This window comes from Armigeres subalbatus, chromosome 1 (genome assembly GCF_024139115.2).
Source record: "Armigeres subalbatus isolate Guangzhou_Male chromosome 1, GZ_Asu_2, whole genome shotgun sequence".
Lineage (NCBI taxonomy): Eukaryota > Metazoa > Arthropoda > Insecta > Diptera > Culicidae > Armigeres > Armigeres subalbatus.
Window position 1 is genome coordinate 127,870,715 of NC_085139.1, and position 23,407 is coordinate 127,894,121.

Here is a 23,407-nt window from a genome sequence, read left to right on the forward strand (position 1 = left end):
GCATTGACCACTTCTACGATCATCCTTTATCTTTTTTGATTCCATTTATTATATACTAGGCGAACCTGCCCGATTTCTCTCGGGTTTTATTTTCGATCTGTCAACCATTTAATTGATGGCAGTGTCGTACTCTAGATCGATTTCAGTTCTTCAGAACTCATAAATCCGTTGCATTTAGACAATTTTTCAATTTGCCCCGTCAAATTGATCAACTCTTAATATGTACAAACACAGCTGATCCCAGGACGAATCGATTAGTGAGAAAAACTTTCAAATCGGTAATCCCGTTCGTTCGCGAGTTACATTGCCCCAAAGGAACTGTGAACTTATTTTTATATAGAGAGATTAAAATTGTTTGGACATTCATCAAAATGTTCTATGAGGAAGGAATTATTCAGATAATAAATCCTCGCTTTATTCTTCTGGGAATCCTCTTAGGATCCAAAAAATAACAAAATATGTCCAGAAAACCCTTCTGGTAATTTATTTCCAGAGTTAACCCACAATGAATTTCAATAAATTCCATCGGAATTCTCTTTAAAAGTTTCTCCGAAGGTTTTTCAAAGTTTTACATCACAGATTTCCAAAAACATATTTTTTTGCGACTACTTTCTTGCCTTTCTCGTATACAAAGTATTTTAAATATGTTGTTGCACAAACGTTTTTTATTAATCCACCCATCGATATTCATGTCATAGTTTCTCAGCGTAATGACCGATCGGGCCAATTTTCGAAAGGAAACAATTCAATGGGTCTTTGGGAGATGAGCCAGCCTCGGGCTGAAAGTCTCCTAAATAAAGACAAAAAAAAAATCAATGGGTGCAAATCCATAATAAAGCTCGTAATTTGAACAGTGCCGAAAAAGTGAACCTCAGTGTGATGAGCTGTGTCAATTTTATAACAATATTGATCACCGGCCTCTCGCAAGAAGTTCGTTTTTGATGTGCCGAGTGTACTAAATTTTAGTGTACAAGAAGGGCAAAAAAGATCCAATTATGATGAAGAATTATCCTTTTGAGAAAGACTCAAAGAGTGCTTAAAAAAGCTTCTAATAAAAAATAAATAGCAAGAAAGAAGAATCTATCCGTGTAATGCATTTGCTTGGTTCATCTGAATACAATCCGAAACAAATCACGATTCGGACCAAAACCATCCAAAAAACAACCATCTTTAAGTATAACTTAGGTCTAAGCTATTTGAATTGTATAAATATTTTAATATATAGTATATTATAAAAATAATAGCGATTAACGAGATGAAGCTTCGCGTGCAGAAATAGGGTACTTTTTAAACTACTGCATACTGTCACAGTAACATGACATTGTTCCTAATAAACTTATTTTTGTATCTTCATAGACGAACATTCCTAACCCATCGGATACATTGATCGCAGAGGACCAGACGATGTATGATCTGAATGAATGTAAGTAATTGGAAAATTATAAGGCCTTTTTTAGTGGAATGTCTCCACGTTTCATAGGACGAGTTAGTACTCGTCACTTGATTGGTACTATACAGATACGTATTTTGACATACTCATTCTATTAGCTACGGAGTTAAAGCGCTAGCTGTTGTAACTTATGCTGAATGATTGACATTTTGATATCATTCAGTACAAGTTACTATAAAAGGCACTTAAACTCCGTAACTAGTGGGATTCATACAACGAACTTTCAGGCAAAGCTGTATATGATCGAATTCAAAAAACTAAATAATAGAAACCATCCTTGTGGGTATCTTCTAAATACTTCCGATGGAAATAGGGCAATCATGTTATACATATTACCAAACTCGGAAGATCTTCTATTCTCCATTTATCAGTTACTTATCTATTGTTTGCCCTTCTGCTATCTTTTCCGGCCAGTAACCGACGACGAGGACGATGACCGTACTCCCATTTTGGCAAATCCAATGCTCGGAAGCACCACGACCACCGCGGCTGCACCCACCCGTCAGCTGACCATCCAAACCGAAGACATCTCTCCGAAGGGCGGTGAGGACTTCATGATGACCGTTTCGCCCAGTTTATTAACCCCGTCGGACCTGGAGATCTGGCGTGCCATAAAGCAAGGTTTGGACCCGAAAAAGATACCGCAGAACTACGGGCTGTCCGTGGCCGCTGGCTATGGCGATCGTTATCCGAAGTCGATGGCCACCACGCCGACCGCGCAGTTGGGAATGATGCAGGATGATCCGCATAGCGGTGTCGATTGCGAAACCGGAAGCAATCTGCTGTCGGTGCTGGATCCGGCAATGGCCATCAGCGGCTTGCGGACCGATGAGGACGACGAGAGCGACAATACCCAGCTTGCACCGGGTCAAGAGGACTATGAAATGACTATCCCGGTCAACGAGATTTTACAAAATAACCTCATCTGATTATGTGCTATGTTTTAAGGTAATTGCTTGATAGGTTTAGTATGATTCACATTTCATATGGAACCAATTTTTATAAGTTGATAAAAATATTCATTTTAGTTTGAAATTCTCGAAAATTAGCGATTTTAGTTTTGGCACTTGAACAAAACGAGTACTTTTCTCGATCTTTTTAGACAACTCTAAAGCATCTAACAGACATGTGTAGAACCACAGACAGTAAAAATTATAACGCTCAGGTAGTACCTACATACAAAAAAAACAAAGGAAATTTTTCTATAAATTTTTACAGCAAAACAAAAATGTGAAAGTAAAAAAGCGTCAGCGTGATAGGTATGAAGCAACCAAAAGGTCGAGTTTAGTCTTAGAGAAGTAAATTGTTAATAACTATAATCTTTCTAATGAGTAGTTTTTTGTATTTTTTTTAATTTGTGTTGTTGATGGTACTATTTACAAATTTGAGTTTGTTTTGAGTGTTCAATTTTATAATTTTTAGTTTAATCAATAGATTTTTTTTATATTCTGGGTGTCGGTAACAGATTCATCATAGTTTAAAAAGATATAAAGTACAATGACAGTTCGAGAATAAGTCGAATGAAAGAGAGGTTAGATGATAGCACAGCAACAAATCTCAAAAATGTGGATACAAAAATAAAATTCTAATACCTTCCATTCTATATTAATATTTTCAATCTGTAGCACAACATAGAAGAGTCGCATTTACGGGCGCTGTAATTGTCATTGGACTTTCTTGCTTATTTCCTTACATTTTAATCGAAAGAAAAAACATGATAAAATATATTAAACATTTCCACTTTATGGATTCAATACGAAATTTTGCATTTCATTTCGGTTTTGCTTTCTGATTCAATAAAAGTTTTCTACGTTTGATTTTACTTTTCTTTTTTTGTTTCCAATATTAATTTAAAAATCTTCAACCTAACATTTACAACTATTAAAAACAGCAAAATCAGGAAAATCATGGATATTTAACAACACAAGAGGGTTATGAAAAAAAGTAAAAGTTTATGAAGATATTTCAAGCCTATATATGTATACATTGTAACCGTACATTAGACGTAATGTTTGTTTAACTATACACATCAACCACGTAGAGATAGTACAATAAAGCGAAATTTATAATCAATAGTTATGTAATGCAAGCAAATCGTTATATGTTTTTATTTTACAGTGATATATCACAAACATTCTTTTAGATGTTGTGAATGATAAAATAGTAGTTAATAAATATGTTGGGATGCCAAAAAACAATTCTGTTGACCTAATTCAAATCATCTAAAAATGCATTGTTCTTATTTCCGTTCATTTGCGTTCCCAATTCCAACTGTTTTTTTTTCGCTTGGCATTCGATATTTTGCTTGAATTCAACATAAACATTGAGGCTATACTATAACTGTCAAATGGTTGTTCGAACAACTTCACACACGTTCAAACAAACCAGCAACCGAAGCGTTTTCTTGGGGGCGGAGTCAATGTTCGTCAAACTGCTTGACTGGTATGTACGTTGCATAACGTACATACAAACAATACTGACATATTCAAATTTACATTTTGACTAGACTTTGTCTTATGTGACTGACTTGACTGACAAAACCACATTCCTGAAAATTTTCAAGAGAATTATGTTAGCTGATTCCCACAGTCCGGTGTTCATTTGGTCAAAGTACAGTATGGTCCATAAAAAAAATGCGAAAACATCAAAATTATAGTTACGTAGTTACATAGTTGAGAGACTATATTACATAGTAACAATTGTTTTCATTAATACATTCACTAGATACAGTGGCGTAGCCACGGGGGTGGTTTTGGACATAACCCCCCCCCCCCCAGAGACCAAATTTTTAGAAGAATTTTTTTTCTTTCGAAAAAAAAATTGTTCGATAAACCCCCCCCCAGACCAATTTTCTGGCTACGCCACTGACTAGATACAAATGTGTTTTTTATTATAAGTTTGCTTACACACATATACATAAATAGTAGAAATAACCCTTTAATGTATAAAAACATAAGTTTAAAAATATTTTTGCATTTTTTTATGGACCATACTGTAGACTAGTTCTTCCGGCATAATCACTTGTCAATTTTCAAAAACCCACCCCGATCATAGCAATCCAAAGGGGCAAAAAAAATTCAAATACGGTAAAAAAAACGGTCAAAAAATTGCAAATTAATTTCCACTAAAAATGTTGTCGGAATTTGTGCATGAACGCTTATAGAAACTTGTTAGAAGAATTGAAGGAGAAATAACACACACATAACGACCTGATTTTTGCTAAATTTAACGTTTTTTTTCTAAATTTTAAGTTATTCTGTGAAATTCCCAAAAGAAAATCTACTGAAATTTCTGAAAATATGCCTCTGGAATTTCCAAAAGAATTTACGCTTGAAAATCAGGATTCTGACTAGCAAATCAAAGGAGCTTAAGCAAACATATTAGATTTTGTATGATTTGTTTCGTGATACGAATTCAAAGAATTGTTTTATGGAAGTTTTGTTTAAAACCGGAGCTTCATTGTCTAATTCCTTAATCTCTGCACAATTTTGTCTTGTGAACAATAATTACAACAAAGTTGCATAATTGATTACTTCAGAAGAAATTACGGTTTTGGCAGAATTTTTATTATTTGCCGGGGCCCTCCTTAGCCGTGCGGTAAGACGCGCGGCTACAAAGCAAGACCATGCTGAAGGTGGCTGGGTTCGATTCCCGGTGCCGGTCTAGGCAATTTTCGGATTGGAAATTGTCTCGACTACCCTAGGCATAAAAGTACCATCGTGTTAGCCTCATGATATACGAATGCAAAAATGGTAACTTGGCTTATAAACCTCGCAGTTAATAACTGTGGAAGTGCTTAATGAACACTAAGCTGCGAAGCGGCTCTGTCCCCAGTGTGGGGATGTAATGCCAATAAGAAGAAGGAGAAGAAGAAGATCTATAATTAAATATGATTAAATCTGACCTGAACATTCTTTGAATATAAATGTATCTTGTGCCGAACTTAATAAAGTTCGATCAACAAAAAATCAACTGACAATAACGTAACAAAACCATCATCTCATTTAACAAGCGGTGCTTATTGAAAAAGTTTAGACTGTTTAGTTCTTGTTCACTTTCAGTTCAGGTTCAGTACTTCTAGTGGTGAATAGGGCTGTAATACTATCTGCGGGTTACTTAGTATGTAGAGAAAATGCTTATAGAATACGTTGAAAAGCAGGCCAAGTTCCAGTTGGAATAATAAGAAGAATAAGAATATTATAAAAAACGAACTTGAAGAGAAGACGTTCAGTAAATTGCGATAAAAAATTCATATTTCACGTTTGCTTAGAATTTAGTTCAAGGTCGCGCGGATTTGGCGCGAAATGAATTTCATGTCGCGCGGAAATGGCGCGGATTTGATTTTAGTCGGCGTGGATTTGGCGCGGAAAATATTTCAGGGTCTTCGTAACAACCCTGATTGTGCTTCAGTTGAAAACCGAAGTGAGCTCTCGCGACGATTGAGTTTTCCTTATTTCCTGACCGCCATGTGCCATGATGATGCGCACTAGTCGCGACGTAGTTGCGACATCAGGAATTAAGGAAAAACTCAATCGTCGCCAGAGCTCACTTCGGTTTTCAACTGGAAGTACAATATCCAGTCCAGGCTTCTAACTTTGATATGAAACTGTCATAATTAGGGTGAAATTTCCCCAAAGGAGGACAATTCCTTCAAATCGTGCCGAAAAGGAGGACATTTGGTTGAAAAAGGAGAACATGTGAAAGAAATTACCAAACCCAAAATTTCTGGGTCTGGAGGTGAGAATGGTCTGGGGGTGAGAATGGGTCATCGCTCTCACCGGCAGTCTGGAGGTCGTACAACAAAACCGTTCAAAAAGGTCTCTTATATTTTAGTCTTCTTGCCCTCAGATACATTCAATATATTCTACAAGCATTCTAAGTAGTTGAAACAGTGACCTACTCTCACCCCCATTTGACCCATTGCCACCGCCGACGACTGTACATACAAATTTATTAAAATAAAAAAGAAAGCACGAACTCACCATGCTTATAGTAAGATTTTATTAAACAAGCTTCAACCTATCTGAATAATGGTGCAAACATGTTTGATAGGGTAACGGGAGTTAATGTTAGGCCTGGATGCAACGTTGGCTCATCACGCAAATTAATCAATAATTTAACTTAATTGCTTTGACTCGGTTTGTTAGCAACCACTTAAGTAGGCAGGCAGTGCAAGAGATTTTTCTTTTGCCCAATAAAGTAGTTTTTTTAAATGGACTTACCTATTTTCGCACATTAGATGAACGGATAACAATCACACTTTTCATCATTCATGTTTAATTCACTATTTTCATTAGTACAGTGACACAATTAACCAAAACTTTTTTGAACAATATACGTTGCCAAAATACGGCTGACGATTTTCACTTGAAGCAGGACATTATAATTGCCTATCTTACGGCTTATACAAATGATTTACAGTGAATAATGCACCAACATTTCATGGGCCGAAAAAGCATCCAACACCAGAGCCGAGATTAGGAAAATTGGCCGAACATAAAGTCCATTTCGCACGAAACTTTTGATGGATTAAATAATAGATTTTGAACCATTATTGTTGTTTTTGAATACTTAGCGAAATAACCAAAAGCTGTTTAGTGACATAATTTCGGTTTGATCTTCAATAGATAAATATTTGAATCGATAAATGTGCTCAACCACAGCATAATAGGCTAAGGTTTGAGCCTTATGCCCTATATCAATATGCTGGCATTTTAGGCACCATTGCACAGAATGCAAGCAAGAAAAACTGAAACACAGAGAAACAGACGTCTCACTCAACACATGTTCCATCGTTTACCTTTTTAACGGTGGATTCAATTTTATGTAAGTGGTCAATCGACCACTGATGGCGCTACCATCGATTTGGCTTGTGTTTGACGTTTACGCACTATCGCCATCTGGTTGCCGCTTGTCTAAACACAGTGAATTTAGAATTGGGCGTTAATGATTCTGTGAGATGATTTTAATTGCATTTTGTTCTAAGTGAGACGTCTGTTTCTCTGTGACTGAAATATGATTATTTTCGAATGACCTAACCATCGTATACATCGCAACGTTGAGCATTAGACAACTCATTGTATATTACTTAAGACACCTAGTAAACCAGCGGAGATTATTTTTTAAAAACCAACAAGTTTATGTCATGCGAATGCACCTAGACCGCTAACACCATGATCACGAGGCTTTCAACAGTTGCTTGTGGAAATACAAGGCTGAACACAACTACGGAGATTTTCATTGCAATTTTGAAGCTTTGCGGAGTGTTATTTTCAGATGATTCTAAAACGATGAACCCAAGAAAGACTTGAATTAATTTTTCATTTAATGTAAATTTGGAACTTTGTTTGATTAGAGAATATTGTTGAGTATGGAATATACTTTTGCACCCGTCTTTGCAATGGGGTCATAAGTTTGAGTCCCATGTTTCTCCCAACAATTTTTTTAAACATAAATTCCACATGCTGTAATTATACACTATGAGCTTCCAAATATAGTCCACGTTGAATGGAGAATCGCCATTCACTATTGAAATCCATTCTTGCACCATTTAGACACTTTTAGTGGAATGTCTTCACCTGTTATGGGACGAGTTTAGCACTATTCCATTTAATCCCACCACGCTGCAGGTGACCAGTTTTAGATTTTTCTAGACTATTTTGGAGAAAACGTCACATGGTACGTTACGATCGAAATATGATCCGATGTATGCTTTTTCGCAGCAAACCTTGAGAAGCATTTGAATCATTTTAATGGGCTATGATATTACTCACAAATTCGTGAAATTATCAAACTATTATTTCAAAACATTCTTTTGGCATCTTCTAATCTACACTCTGAAAAATCTTCACGTCATATTTACCTGAAAACAAATGTGGTTCTCATCCACCATACTTTTCACGTAAGAGTGTCCTGATTGACATGTAACCTGAACAAAGTTAAGCTTCGTTGAATTACGTTATTTATCCGGTGAATCTGACTGGATTTTCCAGTACTGATGACGTGAAGTTTGAAAGTAGTTACGTGTTTGATCAGGTGAACCTTACGTGAATTCTACGTACCGGTTACGTAAACTTTTAGTGAAAGCTACATGAAATCAGGCAACCACTACATGGTTTGAAATATATTGCAAAAATGTTTTTTTAATGAATACAAAATAAGTTAGTGACGCCCGCAGCCGTAAAACGGAGACCTCTTCGCATGTTGATGTGTTGAAAATCATTTGATGCAGAACGATCCCAAGCAACCAGAAGTTCAGATTTTACTTAAATTTACTCTTAACCGAACTAATTGGTTCACTATGGTTCACATCAAGTTCCAAGCATCCTTAACGGAACTTTAAAGTTCACTTAAAGTTCCGTTACATACAAAAAATTACTTAAAATGAGAGCTGATTAAGCCAAAATAGCCCTTCTTATCCGAACTTCTGGTTGCTTGGGATGTTTTTATCATTAGACAGAAAATGCTGTCATTCGGCCATTGCGCTTCGAAGTTATCGCAAAAACACTGTTGGAGAACAAATCAAAGTTACTGACGAATATCGAATAAAATTTATCAGATTTGTTGAGAAATGATGAAACTAGTTTCTTCCTCGGAAATTGCTGCTATTTCCGCTGTAAAATAATTCAAAAAGTAGTCCAAAAGTAGCTGAAATCTGGAATAACATTTCAAATTAACGCTATCGAAAAACTGTAATTTCTATCTTCATGTAGCTTCGTCTTCTTCCATATCACTACGAATCTTATAAATTTCATCCGACTTCCGTTGATTTTTTTTCAAAATCCCCGCCTAGTTGCACCTGAAATATCGCTTACTTCTGCGAAGCTTAAATATGTTTAGGTTATGTGTCATTCATTCGTACGTGAGTGTCAAGTCAATCTCACGTGAAAAGTATGGTGGATGAGAACCATATTTGTTTTCAGGTAAATCTGACGTGAAGATTGTTTACAATGCTGTTTTTCCGCAAATACCGAAGCTGAAATCACACGAACACAATCTCACTTAAATTGTTTACGAGTACATACAAACATATTCACCATGATTTTTAGTACAAGTTACGTGAATTTCAGGTGAACATTACTAACGTCACGTAACAATCGTCGTTTGTTCAAGACAGATCAGTTACGTGATTTTTCACGTGAATATGACGTGATGATTTTTTAGAGTGAGGATCCTAATCCTAGCACGAACCAGGTTGAAGGAAGCCATTAAAATTTCTTTCCAATGCTCGTACGCCTTCTTATCTATGTCGTAAATATTCGCCCTCCGATGGCTTACATTCAGGAATGTTCAATGACGTCCTTTTAATGCCGTGTGCACGCAGCGTTGAAAAGACGGTACGTGGGCATCGGGCCTTACTCACTCGGTGGCGGTTAGAAATAGCCGCGCGTGTACTTACGTTGGGTACACATAAGCACCCCACGTTGAGTAGGGAATCCTATTCAACGGGATAATTAGGCCGACATTTATACAATAAGAATAGTCATTTCTGCTTACCTAAGCCAGATTGGGATGGTACTAACCAAGCCCGGTCCCTAAGGGAGCACACGCGCTTTAACACTATTCCAAAGGCAATTCTAAAAAGTTACATGTTTAGGAATAAGTTTCTCTCTCGAATTCGATACCACTTACTATATATTACCACAACTGTTTAACAAGGTTTAGGATAACTTTTAGTTAATATCCGATAACTGCTGGATACAATTCAAACTGTAGCGTCACTAGACGATTTTAGGTGCACGTTGTATGTCTACCTCAAACTAGATACTCTGCTCAAATGGGGCAATAATCTGATATGGGATTCTATTGTACCCAATAGGTATATAATTTCCAATCATTGTTTGGACTAATGAAAAATGTACTCGTGTGTTTCCCAGTTACAAAAGATCCCCTTCCAAGGAGCGGGCTTGGTAGTCATATGGCTACTGCTTCTGCCTCATACGCAGGAGGTCGTGGGTTCAATCCCAGGTCCGTTCCATTCTCCTACTTTGTATCTTTCTCTTTATTTCTCATGTTCTAGCAATCGCTAGAACTGGAAATGGACTTCCATACCGTTTCCATTACTATTCCTATACCTTCAACTCGAGTATTCTATCAGTAATCTGCTAGAATTGGAAATGAACTATAGAGCTCGTTTTCTACATCCAATTAGAAATTTTATTTTATTTTCGAAATCAACAGAAGAAGAGTTTGTTTTGATTGAAGTTTCGCGCCGCGCGATACCAATGATTACATATTTTAAGAGGTGAGGAAGACGGCCACATGCGAAAGTATAGGCCTTTTCGTGTGGCACTGTCAAAACATGAACTTCCCATCATGAAACAATCTGTGAGATGTTAGAATCTCGTTAGAGCCTATTAGGATTAGGATCATCCAATTAGAAATTCCATCAGTTACCTTCTCCTATCTATCACATTGGCAGCTCGTCAACCAAGACGGACCTCTGCCTCTCCAACCTAACCCAGAAATTCCAACAAATTCCGCATGAACTCGTGGCAAGTGCAGAGGTATATTCGGCTTGCAGTGGGCGAGTGATTGCATCATCATTTCCTCCCCCTTCCTTACATTGACTTGCATTCTGACGTGGCAGGCGCCAGTATGACCTAACAAATGAGATCACCAGTACTTGTACATTGAAGATGTGTGCTAGTCCCAAGCAAACATCTGTTGGTTCCCTGTGCAAGAACAGCTGATCTGGTCGTAATGGAGTAGCAACTACGAGCAGTCAATCAAGCTCAAGCTCAAGCTCAAGCTACAAAAGATCCCCTTCCAAGGTTGCTGCCGTTGATCAGAACCGCAGATTTTTTTACCGAGCAGAAGCCCCCGTTATTTCGCTTCAACAAGATTCTTGAGGTTCTCCAGTGCACACGACACGCCCGTATGGTCGGATTGGAGTCTTTGTAAATCAAGAATGTTTCCCACCTCAAACAACATAACCGGACCGAGAATGAAATTCCTCTACTCCGTATTGGAAATCTCGCGTCTTTGCTCACAAAGATAACTGAAAACATAGTTGGGATGTTCGCATATTTATCACTTTTATCTGGATTGGTTGGCAGTATTTAATTTAACATTTTCCTAACAGCAATATTTGTTCACATCTGGCCAAGATTTTCACTTTATTATCCACCACTAAAGAACGATGATAACAAACATAATTTTTTAATTCATGTCTCAGCAGAAAGCACTACTGCTTTGATAACCACTATTTCCGAGTTTATCGACGAAATCCGCACACCGACGAACGAAAAGATTTCCGGAACTAAGGAGCGAGATTAGCTTTTTGATAAACTGTTTGTTTCCGGTGGTTTTGTTCGCGACGAATCAATTTCCAAAATGAACTAAACTATTAAAAATAGCGTCCAGTACTGCTCCTTTACAGCTTCTTCGAACATATCAGTATAAATTCGATTTGATTTTCAGTAGAAGCATAATTTAGTTATGCTTTTCGGGAAGCAACATCGCTAATAGGCTCTAACGAGATTCTAACATCTCACAGATTGTTTCATGATGGGAAGCTCATGTTTTGACAGTGCCACACGAAAAGGCCTATACTTTCGCATGTGGCCGTCTTCCTCACCTCTTAAAATATGTAATCATTGGTATCGCGCGGCGCGAAACTTCAATCCAGGGCTGCCATATATACAGATTTATCTGTATTTTACAGATTTTTTAACGTCAATACAGACTTGATACAGATTACAGATTTTATACAGATTTTTCAAAAACAATACAGATTTGTACAGATTTTTAGTTATTTTAAATGTTATCGTCCCTTTAAAAATGAAATACGGTTTGCTATAAAACTATAGATATATCACTCCTGTCTTCAATGGTTCACCACATGTATTTAACTGACGGCGAATCGCCACGATTGCTTTGATTAATATTTTGGTGGCTCTCTGTTGTGGTTCATTATAGGTCTACTGTGGTGCTTTCAAATCTATTGGATATTGCCTTTCCATAATTGACCGGGTTCTACCAAACCGCACCAAGCGGCTTTTTGACTGCCTTGTGATCTTTTGTTCGAACAAGGAAAAGGGGAATCATTTCATATCAATTCATACGATAAATTTGTTGTAGAATAATAATAAGTTACGTGGTTGAAGGATATCCGATCAAATAAATCTGCTAAACGAAAGCTTGGACAAATAAAAGGGGAATTTTTTGTTGGCGTTTGGTGCGATTTGGCAGAACCCCGACCAATTCAAACTTAGTACCATTTCACTGCCACACATAAAAACCATAAATAGAGTGTGACTGCTTTCTGCGTACTTCGTAAACGCAGTTGAGTTTCAGATAGAGTACTGTTATTTGATATTTAAATTGATTGGTTCTCAAAAAAAGAACTCCTTATATATTTTAAAGAAATTTGGAATATGTGAGTTTAAATATAAGATAGTTAAATTTTTTCTTGAGACCATTCTATCACCCTTTCAGCGCATGTATATCTCCAGGCTACTGACATCCTATTGTTTAGCCCATCGCCAGATCGTAGTCAGGATGTCCTGGGCTATAATTTTTTTTCATACTGCGTTTCAATGATGACAGCGGTCTATGTCTATTGATGATGATGACACCGCGCTTGTCACCGGGTCGTATATCTCGTTGAATGCTAAGTTTGTCGGTGTGCTTAGTTTCCATCAGTATTGTGTGATAAATAATCATAGATTTATTAAAAAAATTGAAATCTTTCACAGGCACACTGGAAAATTGTATTGTGATATGTTTATCTATCATAATTTTATGCAATTGTGTTATAACCATAAGTTGATTGGGAATGCATAAATGGCAAGATATAGCAATTTTTGCGTAATCGGGCTTAGTAACCGTTATTTGGGCATTTTTGGGCATGTTCATAAAAAACTCAATGAAAAACAATCACAATCACAAAAAAACAATCATCCTAATCAATAGACGAATCCAAGTAAAAATAAGAAGAAGACACACGACGGTGTTAACTTTGACAGATCCTACAGCTCAGCATAGGGAGATCATTTTAAAATGCTTATAATAAATTCTAGGCAAATTGTATTATGCATCCCAAGATAAACACTCAGATCGTGATCATCTCAATCAGCCTCCGTTGAATTGCGCTGGAGCGCGCCCATTTACTTTACACACGGCGGCTATTCAACTATGGCAACCCCATTCGGCGGCTTATTAAATTAAACAGCACAGACTCACACCCTGTGTAAAAGCTTATGGGCGCGCTGCTGCGCAATCTTTGCTTGCGCGTTATCACCGCGAAGAGTTGAGCGTTTAAGAAGAGCGCGACAATAATTAAAATCTGATTGATGTACGGTACGGAAAAAGTTCCGAATTACATATTATGCATCCCAAGATAAACACTCAGATCGTGATAATCTCAATCAGCCTCCGTTGAATTGCGCTGGAGCGCGCCCATTTACTTTACACACGGCGGCTATTCAACTATGGCAACCCCATTCGGCGGCTTATTAAATTAAACAGCACAGACTCACACCCTGTGTAAAAGCTTATGGGCGCGCTGCTGCGCAATCTTTGCTTGCGCGTTATCACCGCGAAGAGTTGAGCGTTTAAGAAGAGCGCGACAATATCTGGAAGCTTATCTCAATTTTTTTATTATTTTCCAAAAATGTATCTATCATAAACTTCGGAACTTTTTCCGTATCATACATCAATCAGATTTTAATTACATTTTGTCTAGAATTTATTATAAGCATTTTAAAACGATCTCCCTATGCTGAGCTGTAGGATCTGTCAAAGTTAACACCGTCGTGTGTCTTCTTCTTATTTTTACTTGGATTCGTCTATATACTGCATAATTAAAAAAAAAAATCTATTTTCCCTCAAATACAGACAATACAGATTTTTTAAGATTGGCAATACAGATTTATGAAAAAATCATCTGACAGCCCTGCTTCAATCTAAACAAACTCTTCTTCTGTTGATTTCGAAAATAAAATAAAATTTATTTAATAGTTAATAATAGTTATTTAATAGTTTTAGATTTAATTTTAAGTTGACCTTTAATTTATGAAATGGCTCAGCAGATGGAAAAAAATGTTGCTTCGGCTGTAACCGAGGATCAGGAAGAGGACGACTGTGGACCCCTTTTGATCGGAAAATTGGAGGTTGGTATTATTCAGCTTACCGTGATCGTTCATGTCGGAGTCGAATTTAGTTTATTGTTCTTGTGCATATTTCTTGATCCTACGAAAACTAGGGCAATGGAATAACGGCGGGTGATATTAAAAAGCTAGCCGAAGCCGGATTCCATACAGTTGAGGCAGTTGCCTTCGCTCCGATTAAACATCTGGTTGCCATCAAAGGGATATCGGAGGCCAAAGCCGAGAAGGTACTGCTAGAGGCAACCAAATTGGTCCCGATGGGATTCACCACTGCCACCGAGTATCACCAGAAGAGATCGGAGATCATCCAGCTGACAACTGGCTCAAAAGAGCTGGACAAATTACTCGGTGGAGGTATCGAAACCGGAAGCATCACAGAACTATTTGGTGAATTCAGAACAGGTAAGTGTATTTGGCTTATTTTTTCGTATCAACTATTTCCTCGATAGTTCCGGAAAGGTTGAATTAATGTGTCTTTTTCATGTATTAGGAAAAACTCAAATTTGTCACACATTGGCGGTTACATGCCAACTTCCGGTGAGCCAGAATGGTGGCGAAGGAAAATGTTTATACATAGACACTGAGGGTACATTCCGACCGGAGCGGTTGCTTGCGGTAGCCGAGCGGTACAAGCTAGTCGGTAAAGACGTGCTCGATAATGTGGTCTACGCGCGAGCCTTCAATTCCGACCATCAGATGAAACTCTTAGTCCAAGCTTCGGCTATGATGGTTGAATCTCGCTACGCTTTGCTGATCGTAGATAGCGCGACGGCACTCTTCCGGACAGATTACAGTGGTCGGGGTGAGTTGAACGCTCGACAGGTTCAATTGGGAAAGTTCTTGCGAATGTTGCTTCGATTGGCGGATGAGTTTGGAGTGGCGGTTGTTATAACGAACCAAGTTGTTGCACAGGTGGACGCGGCAGCTATGTTTACGCCAGATCCGAAAAAACCTATTGGAGGTCACATATTGGCGCATGCCTCAACGACGCGCTTGTATCTGAGGAAGGGTAGAGGTGAGACACGAATATGTAAGATTTATGATTCGCCATGTTTACCTGAGAGTGAGGCCATGTATGCAATCAATGCGGATGGAATTGGAGACGTGAAGGAGTGATTCTGGAGAATAAGGTGAGGTTTGAAGATTGAGCAAATCAACTCTGCTGTACGAATTGGTTACAATCAAATTTGTTTCTTGTTTTATACGTTGAATTACATGTTCTGTATAGAACTACATTTTCCATTAACTGAGTTTTGTTATAAGATATTACCGCTTTAAGATATGTTTCTCTTGTTTATAGTCACAGTCATAATTATTTTTTACTTTTTCATTAAGGATTTGATAATGGAATGACTTTTTTATATTTTTATACCTATAAGATGTTCACCTAATTAGCATAACGACCATTTGACATACCGTGTTGGGTACCTAATGGCCATTTGTCATAATGTTTCGCAAAATATTCACAATATATCAGGACCATCAGATTCTGAGGTTTCGTAAACGACTCTTCTCACGTCATTCGAGCAATCTCACGTCACTCCACTCGTAGAATAAGCCCAAATGCGTTCTTTGAAAGAAGGAATCATCTGCCTTATTCCAGACAAGCATATGCTTCTGAAGCAGGAATGGTCTATTTTGTCAAAGAGTCATATATTCATTTGTTATATGTGATATCTCTGTTTGGTCTAGGCCCTACGTATTCTAACCATTCTCCAACCGAATGCCGAATGGCCTTACGTTACCCAACACATTGAGAGACACAACACTCATATTGTGTAATCGAGTAGATTTTATAAGTAGATAAGATCTTTAATGGCACTACATGTCTTGTGACATGATAAGCTCTTACTCACTTTTAGTAGTAGGAATCCCTTAAATAACGAATTTCATTGAACTCTACCTCTACTTTTAAAGGCTTAATGACAAAAAATACATACAATTTGTCAGTATAATAATAATCTACAACAGTTTTTTTGTGCGGTAAGACGCACGGCTACAAAGCAAGACCATGCTGAGGGTGGCTGGGTTCGATTCCCGGTGCCGGTTGAGGCAATTTTCGGATTGGAAATTGTCTCGACTTTCCTGGGCATAAAAGTATCATCGTGTTAGCCTCACGAATGCAAAAATGGTAACCTGGCTTAGAAACCTCGCAGTTAATAACTGTGGAAGTGCTTAACTGCCGCTAACCGCAAGTCAGACTTATCTGTATATGGACGCCATATCCAGATAAGTCTGACTTGCGGTTAGCGGCAGTTAATGAACACTAAGCGGCGAGGCGGCTCTGTCCCAGTGTGGGGATGTAATGCCAATAAGAAGAAGATTTTTTGTAAATAATACAAATTTTTCGTGCATCACGTCTATTTATTTGTGACAATCGTTTTCTATTGGCTAAAATAATTTAATGTGTTTTCATCTCTTCCATAACGGCAACATCGATATACTTCATACAAGCGTGCGTAACATACGAATACAGGTGGTCTTCCAGATTGTTTCTTCTAAAATATCTTTCTCCTAGCTGCGGTGTACCTTTCCATGTAAGCGTCGTATCCTTCTAGCTCGGCGAATGCTTTGGAACTGAATAGATTACCGTCCACGGAAAGGTTACAGATCTGTGAATCTTTCATAATCTTTGATAGCGCTGGCGTAGCTTGCAAACAATTTTCTTCTATCCGGAATGTTTTCAATTTGGGACATTGGGCAATGTTTTCCGACACATCTGAAATTTGGTTTTGATTGACGTTCAATTCTGTGACCTGCAGGCTGCCTACGGCGTGCGGAATGGATGTAATTTTATTTCGGGACAAATCCAACAGGTCCAGCTGCTTCAAACCACAAACCATTGTAGGGAACTCGTTGATTTGATTGTTACTGAGGTGTAGTTGCTTAAGATTCTTACATTGACTCAGTTCCTGTGGAATTCTCACGATCAGATTGTTCATTGCATTCACCGTTTCTAGCTTAACCAGCACCCCGATGACTTCCGGAATCGAAGAAAGACGGTTTCCTGCTACATTCAGGTGCTTCAAGATAGTAAACTTGCCCAAATCCGTGGGCAGTTCGGAGAACCGATTTTCTGATAGATCCAGAGTTTTCAGAACATTTGGAAAAGCTTTCAGAGCGGATGGAAACTCATCCAATCTCATTTGGGAGATTTTTAGCACCCCCGTCTTCTGTGCTGTCTCGAAATGTTGCTTCACCTGCTTGTTTCCCATGCTGAAAAAAAATTAAGAACGTTCGAACGGTTCAAACAAGTCTCAAAATAATATTACTAAAATATTGTTGTTATTTTTATTGGGAACGATAAATATAATGAAAGTTTCACGTTTGAGATACAAATACAATAACAGTTTAAATATTTTTACCTGAAATTCTCGATTTGGGAGAATGCACGACAAAGATTATAAATAATTTGGAATCAACACAGCGTAATTTTGTAAACAAAGATGAGATTTTTATGCAAGCGCGATCAACATGTCATCATCATCATCATCAAATGATTGATTAAAGGCCTTTTCATGTGACAACTCTCGCCTACAACATGGCCTACACGGACAGATAAATCAACCCAAACTTTGAGTTCAATATACGCACTGATGAGAATATCGCAGGAAAATTTACCCAAATTTGGGTAGTTTTCCCTTTCTTTCCCATAATTGCTATCAAAACTAGAGCAAGATGCAAACACCTCACCGAGGTTGCTCAGCCCAATAACCCAAATTTGAGTAAATTCAATATTCTCTATTTTGGGTTGATTAAGGTTCGCTTTGGATAAATTAAACTCAGCTTTGGGTAAATTGTTTACATGGGATTAAAGGCAAACTACCTAGTGCCAGAAAAGTCATTTTACTCAAATTTGGGTTATTGGCCCAAACCACGGTTTTGAGTGCGTACAACCCACTTTTGGGTAGTTTTGGTTTTCAGTGTACATCCAAAACGTAAACATTGAGAAAATGCCGAACCAAAAATTGTTTCACTGGAGGAAAGCTCACTGGCGTTCCTGGATGAGGGGAAGGGAAAAAAGGCCTTTTCGCCGGTGAGTTTTCCTCCAGCTAGTGTCAAAAAGTACAGTGACCGATTGATTTTTACACTCCGACAAGCCGCCATAGAGATGAGTGACGTTTAGCGCTCGCACACTAATGTGCAATTCGTCATGTGTAAATACATGTTTGTTTTCCTTCTGCTCATAACCTCAAAAATGATCGGATCATCACAATGATTTCAAAAGAGTCAAAAAATATATGGAAATATACTTATTTTTACCCAATCTTCGCTGAGTTGCACCATCTAGGAGTGTTTGTTTTCCTTTTATCGCCACTCACACATTCGGACGTGAGAATCTCAATTACCGAGCGTGGAAAGCTGGATACTGGAAATAGAAAATTACTCAAAACCTGGGAGCTGCGGATAGAGTCAAAACGAGTGTCAAGGAATCTCCAAAGTAAGCTGTCAAAAAGTATCCATCGCATCGAGAGAGGTTTTGTGCATTCTGAGCGTAGACGAGAGATTACACGTATAAATCAACTCATACTAAATATAGCTCATTTTTAACAAATTTCAATTTGATGGCGTCATTTTAAATATATCGACGGATTCAACATAAGTGGAGGGTATGAATTAATTTAACATTCGACACGTTAATTTATACGATGCGGTAAATTGACGAAATCTTTGTAATTAATTTTTTTGAAGATAAACATAATGATAATTCCATGTGAGAAAATCGTAACGTGTACAGTGAACACTGAGAGGAAATTTGCGAGTTTCAAGCAAAATATCTTGAAAATTGGATTCGATCGAGTCCGCAGCTCCCAGCTCAAAACCATACATTTTTGATATCATCGAATATCAAGGCTTCAATAATCTGAAATTCGAAATAACTTTTCGTTCCATGAAATAATTAATAATGTACAATACAAATAATTGTAATTCATTTAGTTTCCGTTAGCGATTATCCAGCTGAGATTGACCGGCCACTCTCCATCTTTCAAGTCCCCCCGGATTCACAAAACGCCAATTTCAATTCTGCGTTTTCCGCCTCAGAGCTGCCTTCGCCCTCTCAATGAGTAATGGATTCGATATGGTTTGTATTTCATCATCAAAAACTTTCCTAACTCCGCCAAAATCTGGCTCTGGGGTTGATCAACCAAGCTTGGTCTGATCGAATTTTTCCGGATGAATGGTGGAAAAGCCTCGTTGTACCCATCCACAAAAACAACATTTTCTCTCGAGATGTCACAATGTACCAGCCTATTTGCCTGACAAGAGATGTCTTCAAAGCCGTGGAAAGGTTTGCAATCCTGTAAATGTAAAACAGCGGCTGTAAATTAGAAGTCGATAATAGGTTCGGCTTTCGCTAACAAGCGTTCCGCCCGGAATACGGCACGGGCACATACTTCGCATATCTGGAAGCTGTACTGCACAACGCCTACAAGGACTACAAGCACGCGGATCTAGAACATTTCCAAGGCATTCATTAGGACTTCTAACAGTGGTAAGAATGGGGATTTTCCAGCAAACTCCTTGCTTTTGTCCGGAGCTTGGTAGACTCTGACAACCAGCAAATGTGTTCGAGGACACGTCCTCATTCCGCTGGTTGGGTGACTAACCCATTTCCATCAAAAAGATTTTGGAAGTTCTTGGAGTTTCCATTGATCGGAGACTCTCGTTCCTTTCGCACTTCCGCGAACTCAAAGTAAATTGTCGGACCAGAGACAAAGTGGTACGGACCTTGTCTCATCCTCATCGAAACAACAACAGGAGGTCCTTCAATTTCTACGTTCGAGCCACCTCAGAATTGTTACTCGCAACACCAGCCAAGTCTACATGTGCCGAGGCTGGCATTCTGCCTTTTTGCCACCGTGCGCTGGCGGCCATCTGCCACTAGCCGGCTCGTTCACCGCAGCCACTGCTGGAGAATACACGCTATGGCCTGCAGCGAATATAAATAGTTTGCAATTTCCGCAGGGGTGACATTTCCGTGGCTCTTAGAAGGTCGGTGGTTGAGCCACATATATTTCCACAACTATGAACACAGGTTTACGGATGGGTGGAGTCAGTATTGAGGTCACTGGGACCGGTTTCACTATCTCGGACCGCATCCCAGATATGTAGCGCATTTTTTCGGCTGAAGGAACCACGGCGCCGTTATCTACCCGTCCAGGGAACACATCCTCGTATTTATAGACTCTGCCAGCGCTATCTCCACATTCCAGAGTGATAAGCCTAAGCACAACTAGATCCAAAGCATCTTAGCGAACATGCTCTCGAACACGAACTTCCCTAGGATCCTGGGGCACTGCGGAAAGCCTGGCTACAACAAGGCGGATCACCTTACCGAAGTCGGACATCAGGGCCAACATTTCACGACATCCGTCCCGTTTGCTGATGTCAAAACCTGCATGAAAAAAATCATTTGAGGAAACTGGGAAAAACTGGACAACTACATTCGTTTTCCTCCGGAAAATCAAAGGGACCACATCGGCGTGGACATAGGTTCGCTATTTTCAAGAACAGCAGATCATCTCCCGGCTCCGAATTGGACACAGGCGGCCCTTGCATAATTTCGGCAGGAGCCATTTCTGTACTATTTTCAATGTCTGTGACGTTAGGAACTCTGTGGAGCATTTTGTCAGCGAATGCTTGTAAAATCAAATTCTTCCATTCAATTCCACTTAGTGTCCAAGTTCACCTTCGAATTACTTATAAAATCTTTATGAAGTTTGTATAATTATTCCAAAGAATATACATTTAAGCATATTCCAGGCTTACTTCAAGAATTCCGAACGAAAAATTTCGGGTCCTCAAGAAAATTGATTCGGTTTTCTTTGGTGTTGTTCTCTTAGGATTTCCTACGTAATGTTTTCAGAAGCAACATTAGGTTTTAATTTATACTGGAATCATCATATTCTCAGGTTTTCATGTTTTTTTTCTGCTTTGGTTTTCCTCCAAAGATAACAAATGTCTGTAAAAGTCTGTAACATCAATCAAAAGTCTGTATAATGTCTGTAATCTGCATGATGTCTGTATGCAAGATCAAAAGTCTGTATAAATACAGACATGTCTGTATATGTGGCATCCCTGCAGGAGACCTGACACGAGAACTTTCACTAATATTTACTTTTATATGCGGAACACTTGCGAAAATGAAACGAAATGATGATGATGATGACGAAATGATTATGGTTGCCATGCAAATATACCAAAACAAAACGCCGAGCCGTCCACTCAATGAATTGCCTATAATGGACCAATCAAGGTAACTCATTTTGTACTCACCGAATCAAAACAACGGCGGCACTGTATACGCATATTTCTATTCGTGTTGTTTTGACAGAACATGTCTACGGTGGCTCGATATATACCAATCGACTCAGCTCGACGAATTGAGGTGATGTCTGTTTGTGTGTATGCAGGGTTGGTTCGCTCTGAGGAGTATTCAAGAGAAGGTGTAAAAACTTCTCTTTTCTCGATCTGTTATCCGAGTGTATTGTGCAGAAATACACTTTATCTTTGTATGAAGGAGCGTGCGTAGTATCCACTCTTCGTCGCACAAGTCCACAAGTGTAAAGAGTACAGGGAAATGGTAATTTGCTGTTTACCAAAATGCATACATTTAGGCTATATTCTAAATCTTCCATGTAAATACGCTGTTGTGAGCGCCTAAACATAGACCATTTTGTACACAATATCAAAACACACGCGACCGAAAATATCCTCACTCTTTATCGATCATGTTTCTCTTGGCTTCAATCACACGTACGTGTAAACGCTCTCGAGTGTGAATCAATTTTGTAAATTCTCTACACATTTCAAGACGAAGTGTGAGAAATGACCAACCCTGTGTGTATGTATTAGAGTGGGGCGCAGTTGTATGGAAAAACGCAAACTTCATCCGATCAAGTGAGATCAAGGTTTTTCTGAATCGTTTTGGGACCCCAATCAACTGTGCAAAGTATGGGCTCGATTGGTTGCAACCTCGCATGCCGCATCGTGTTTTAAATTTATATGGAGATTAGTATGGGATAACGTACTTTTTTACATTTTTGCTCTTAGCGGCTTCAATTTATCATCAATTACGTGACTCAATACGTTAGCATATAGTCTGGAAGATGCCGAAAGGCTTTGCCGAAGAAGGTACGTAGCTGTGAGGCCTACAAAAAATGTAATTACGTTTCGAAAATTGATTGTTTAAACCATATGCAAGAAATCAATGTTTCTGCCAGCACTACCGGACAACCTGTGGTTATCAAAGGGCAAACCCCATCTTCCTTCTTGTCGGATTTTCTTCTTTGTGAAATGATTCCGGATAGCTCCCATTAGCTCTAAAGCCCTATAAGATCAATTATTTTGAAATAGCACTCAGTTAAATTGTTGGTCTACGTAGTACGGCAGTGCTGGCAGAATAAACGATTTTTTGCATATGATTTGAACACTCAATGTTCGAAGCGTTATAACTTTTTTCGTGGACGTTCCAGCAACGTGCCTTCTTCAGCAAAGTTTTTCGGCATCCTTTGGGTTATACTTTAACGCAATGTGCCACTTGATTTACGATGAACTGAAACCTCTAGTAGTAGAAATGCAAAAATATACGTTCTCTCATACTAATTTCCATACAAACTTCAAACGCGATGCGGAAAGCGAGGAAACAACCAATCGGTCCCAAATTCTGCACAGTTGTTCAGGACCCAGAATGGCTTCGAAAAACTATTGATTTGAAAAAATGACCATGACGCCCCACTCTAGTATGTATGTGTGTATGTGTACAAATTTTGTAGACACACTTTTTGGAACTTAGCATTACCCGATTTTCTCGCAACATGTTGCATTCGACGGGGAATGCGGT

At 38.5% G+C, this 23,407-nt stretch overlaps 3 protein-coding genes across 3 annotated transcripts in view; 2 read left to right on the forward strand and 1 right to left on the reverse strand.

The window, feature by feature from the left end:
* The window catches only part of LOC134205104 (protein similar), a 406,085-nt gene extending 402,541 nt beyond the window's left edge, over nt 1-3,544 (forward strand). The window contains exons 11-12 of the mRNA XM_062680031.1: nt 1,357-1,423; nt 1,865-3,544. Coding sequence (XP_062536015.1) covers nt 1,357-1,423; nt 1,865-2,379 — 582 coding nt within the window. The 3' untranslated portion in view covers nt 2,380-3,544. The remainder of the gene's footprint in view (nt 1-1,356; nt 1,424-1,864) is intronic.
* A 10,821-nt stretch (nt 3,545-14,365) lies between these two features.
* Nucleotides 14,366-15,804, forward strand: LOC134206210 (DNA repair protein RAD51 homolog 1). Its single transcript, XM_062681901.1, has 3 exons — nt 14,366-14,565; nt 14,658-14,964; nt 15,053-15,804. Exons 1-3 carry the CDS (start codon nt 14,473-14,475, stop codon nt 15,676-15,678), a joined length of 1,026 nt encoding a protein of 341 aa, XP_062537885.1. The 5' UTR covers nt 14,366-14,472; the 3' UTR covers nt 15,679-15,804.
* A 1,101-nt stretch (nt 15,805-16,905) lies between these two features.
* On the reverse strand, nt 16,906-18,050 carry LOC134206218 (leucine-rich repeat-containing protein 57). Its single transcript, XM_062681910.1, has 2 exons — nt 17,928-18,050; nt 16,906-17,778 (listed from the first exon to the last, which is right to left on the reverse strand). Exon 2 carries the CDS (start codon nt 17,775-17,777, stop codon nt 17,061-17,063), a length of 717 nt encoding a protein of 238 aa, XP_062537894.1. The 5' UTR covers nt 17,778; nt 17,928-18,050; the 3' UTR covers nt 16,906-17,060.
* Nucleotides 18,051-23,407: the final 5,357 nt, after the last annotated feature.

Coding starts and splice junctions, on each gene's coding strand:
- LOC134206210 (XM_062681901.1), top strand. CDS start 14,473: ATGGCTCAGCAGATGGAAAAAAATGTTGCTTCGGCTGTAACCGAGGAT. Junction 14,566..14,657: donor TTTTGATCGGAAAATTGGAG/GTTGGTATTATT, acceptor TACGAAAACTAG/GGCAATGGAATAACGGCGGG. Junction 14,965..15,052: donor ATTTGGTGAATTCAGAACAG/GTAAGTGTATTT, acceptor TTCATGTATTAG/GAAAAACTCAAATTTGTCAC.
- LOC134206218 (XM_062681910.1), bottom strand. CDS start 17,777: ATGGGAAACAAGCAGGTGAAGCAACATTTCGAGACAGCACAGAAGACG.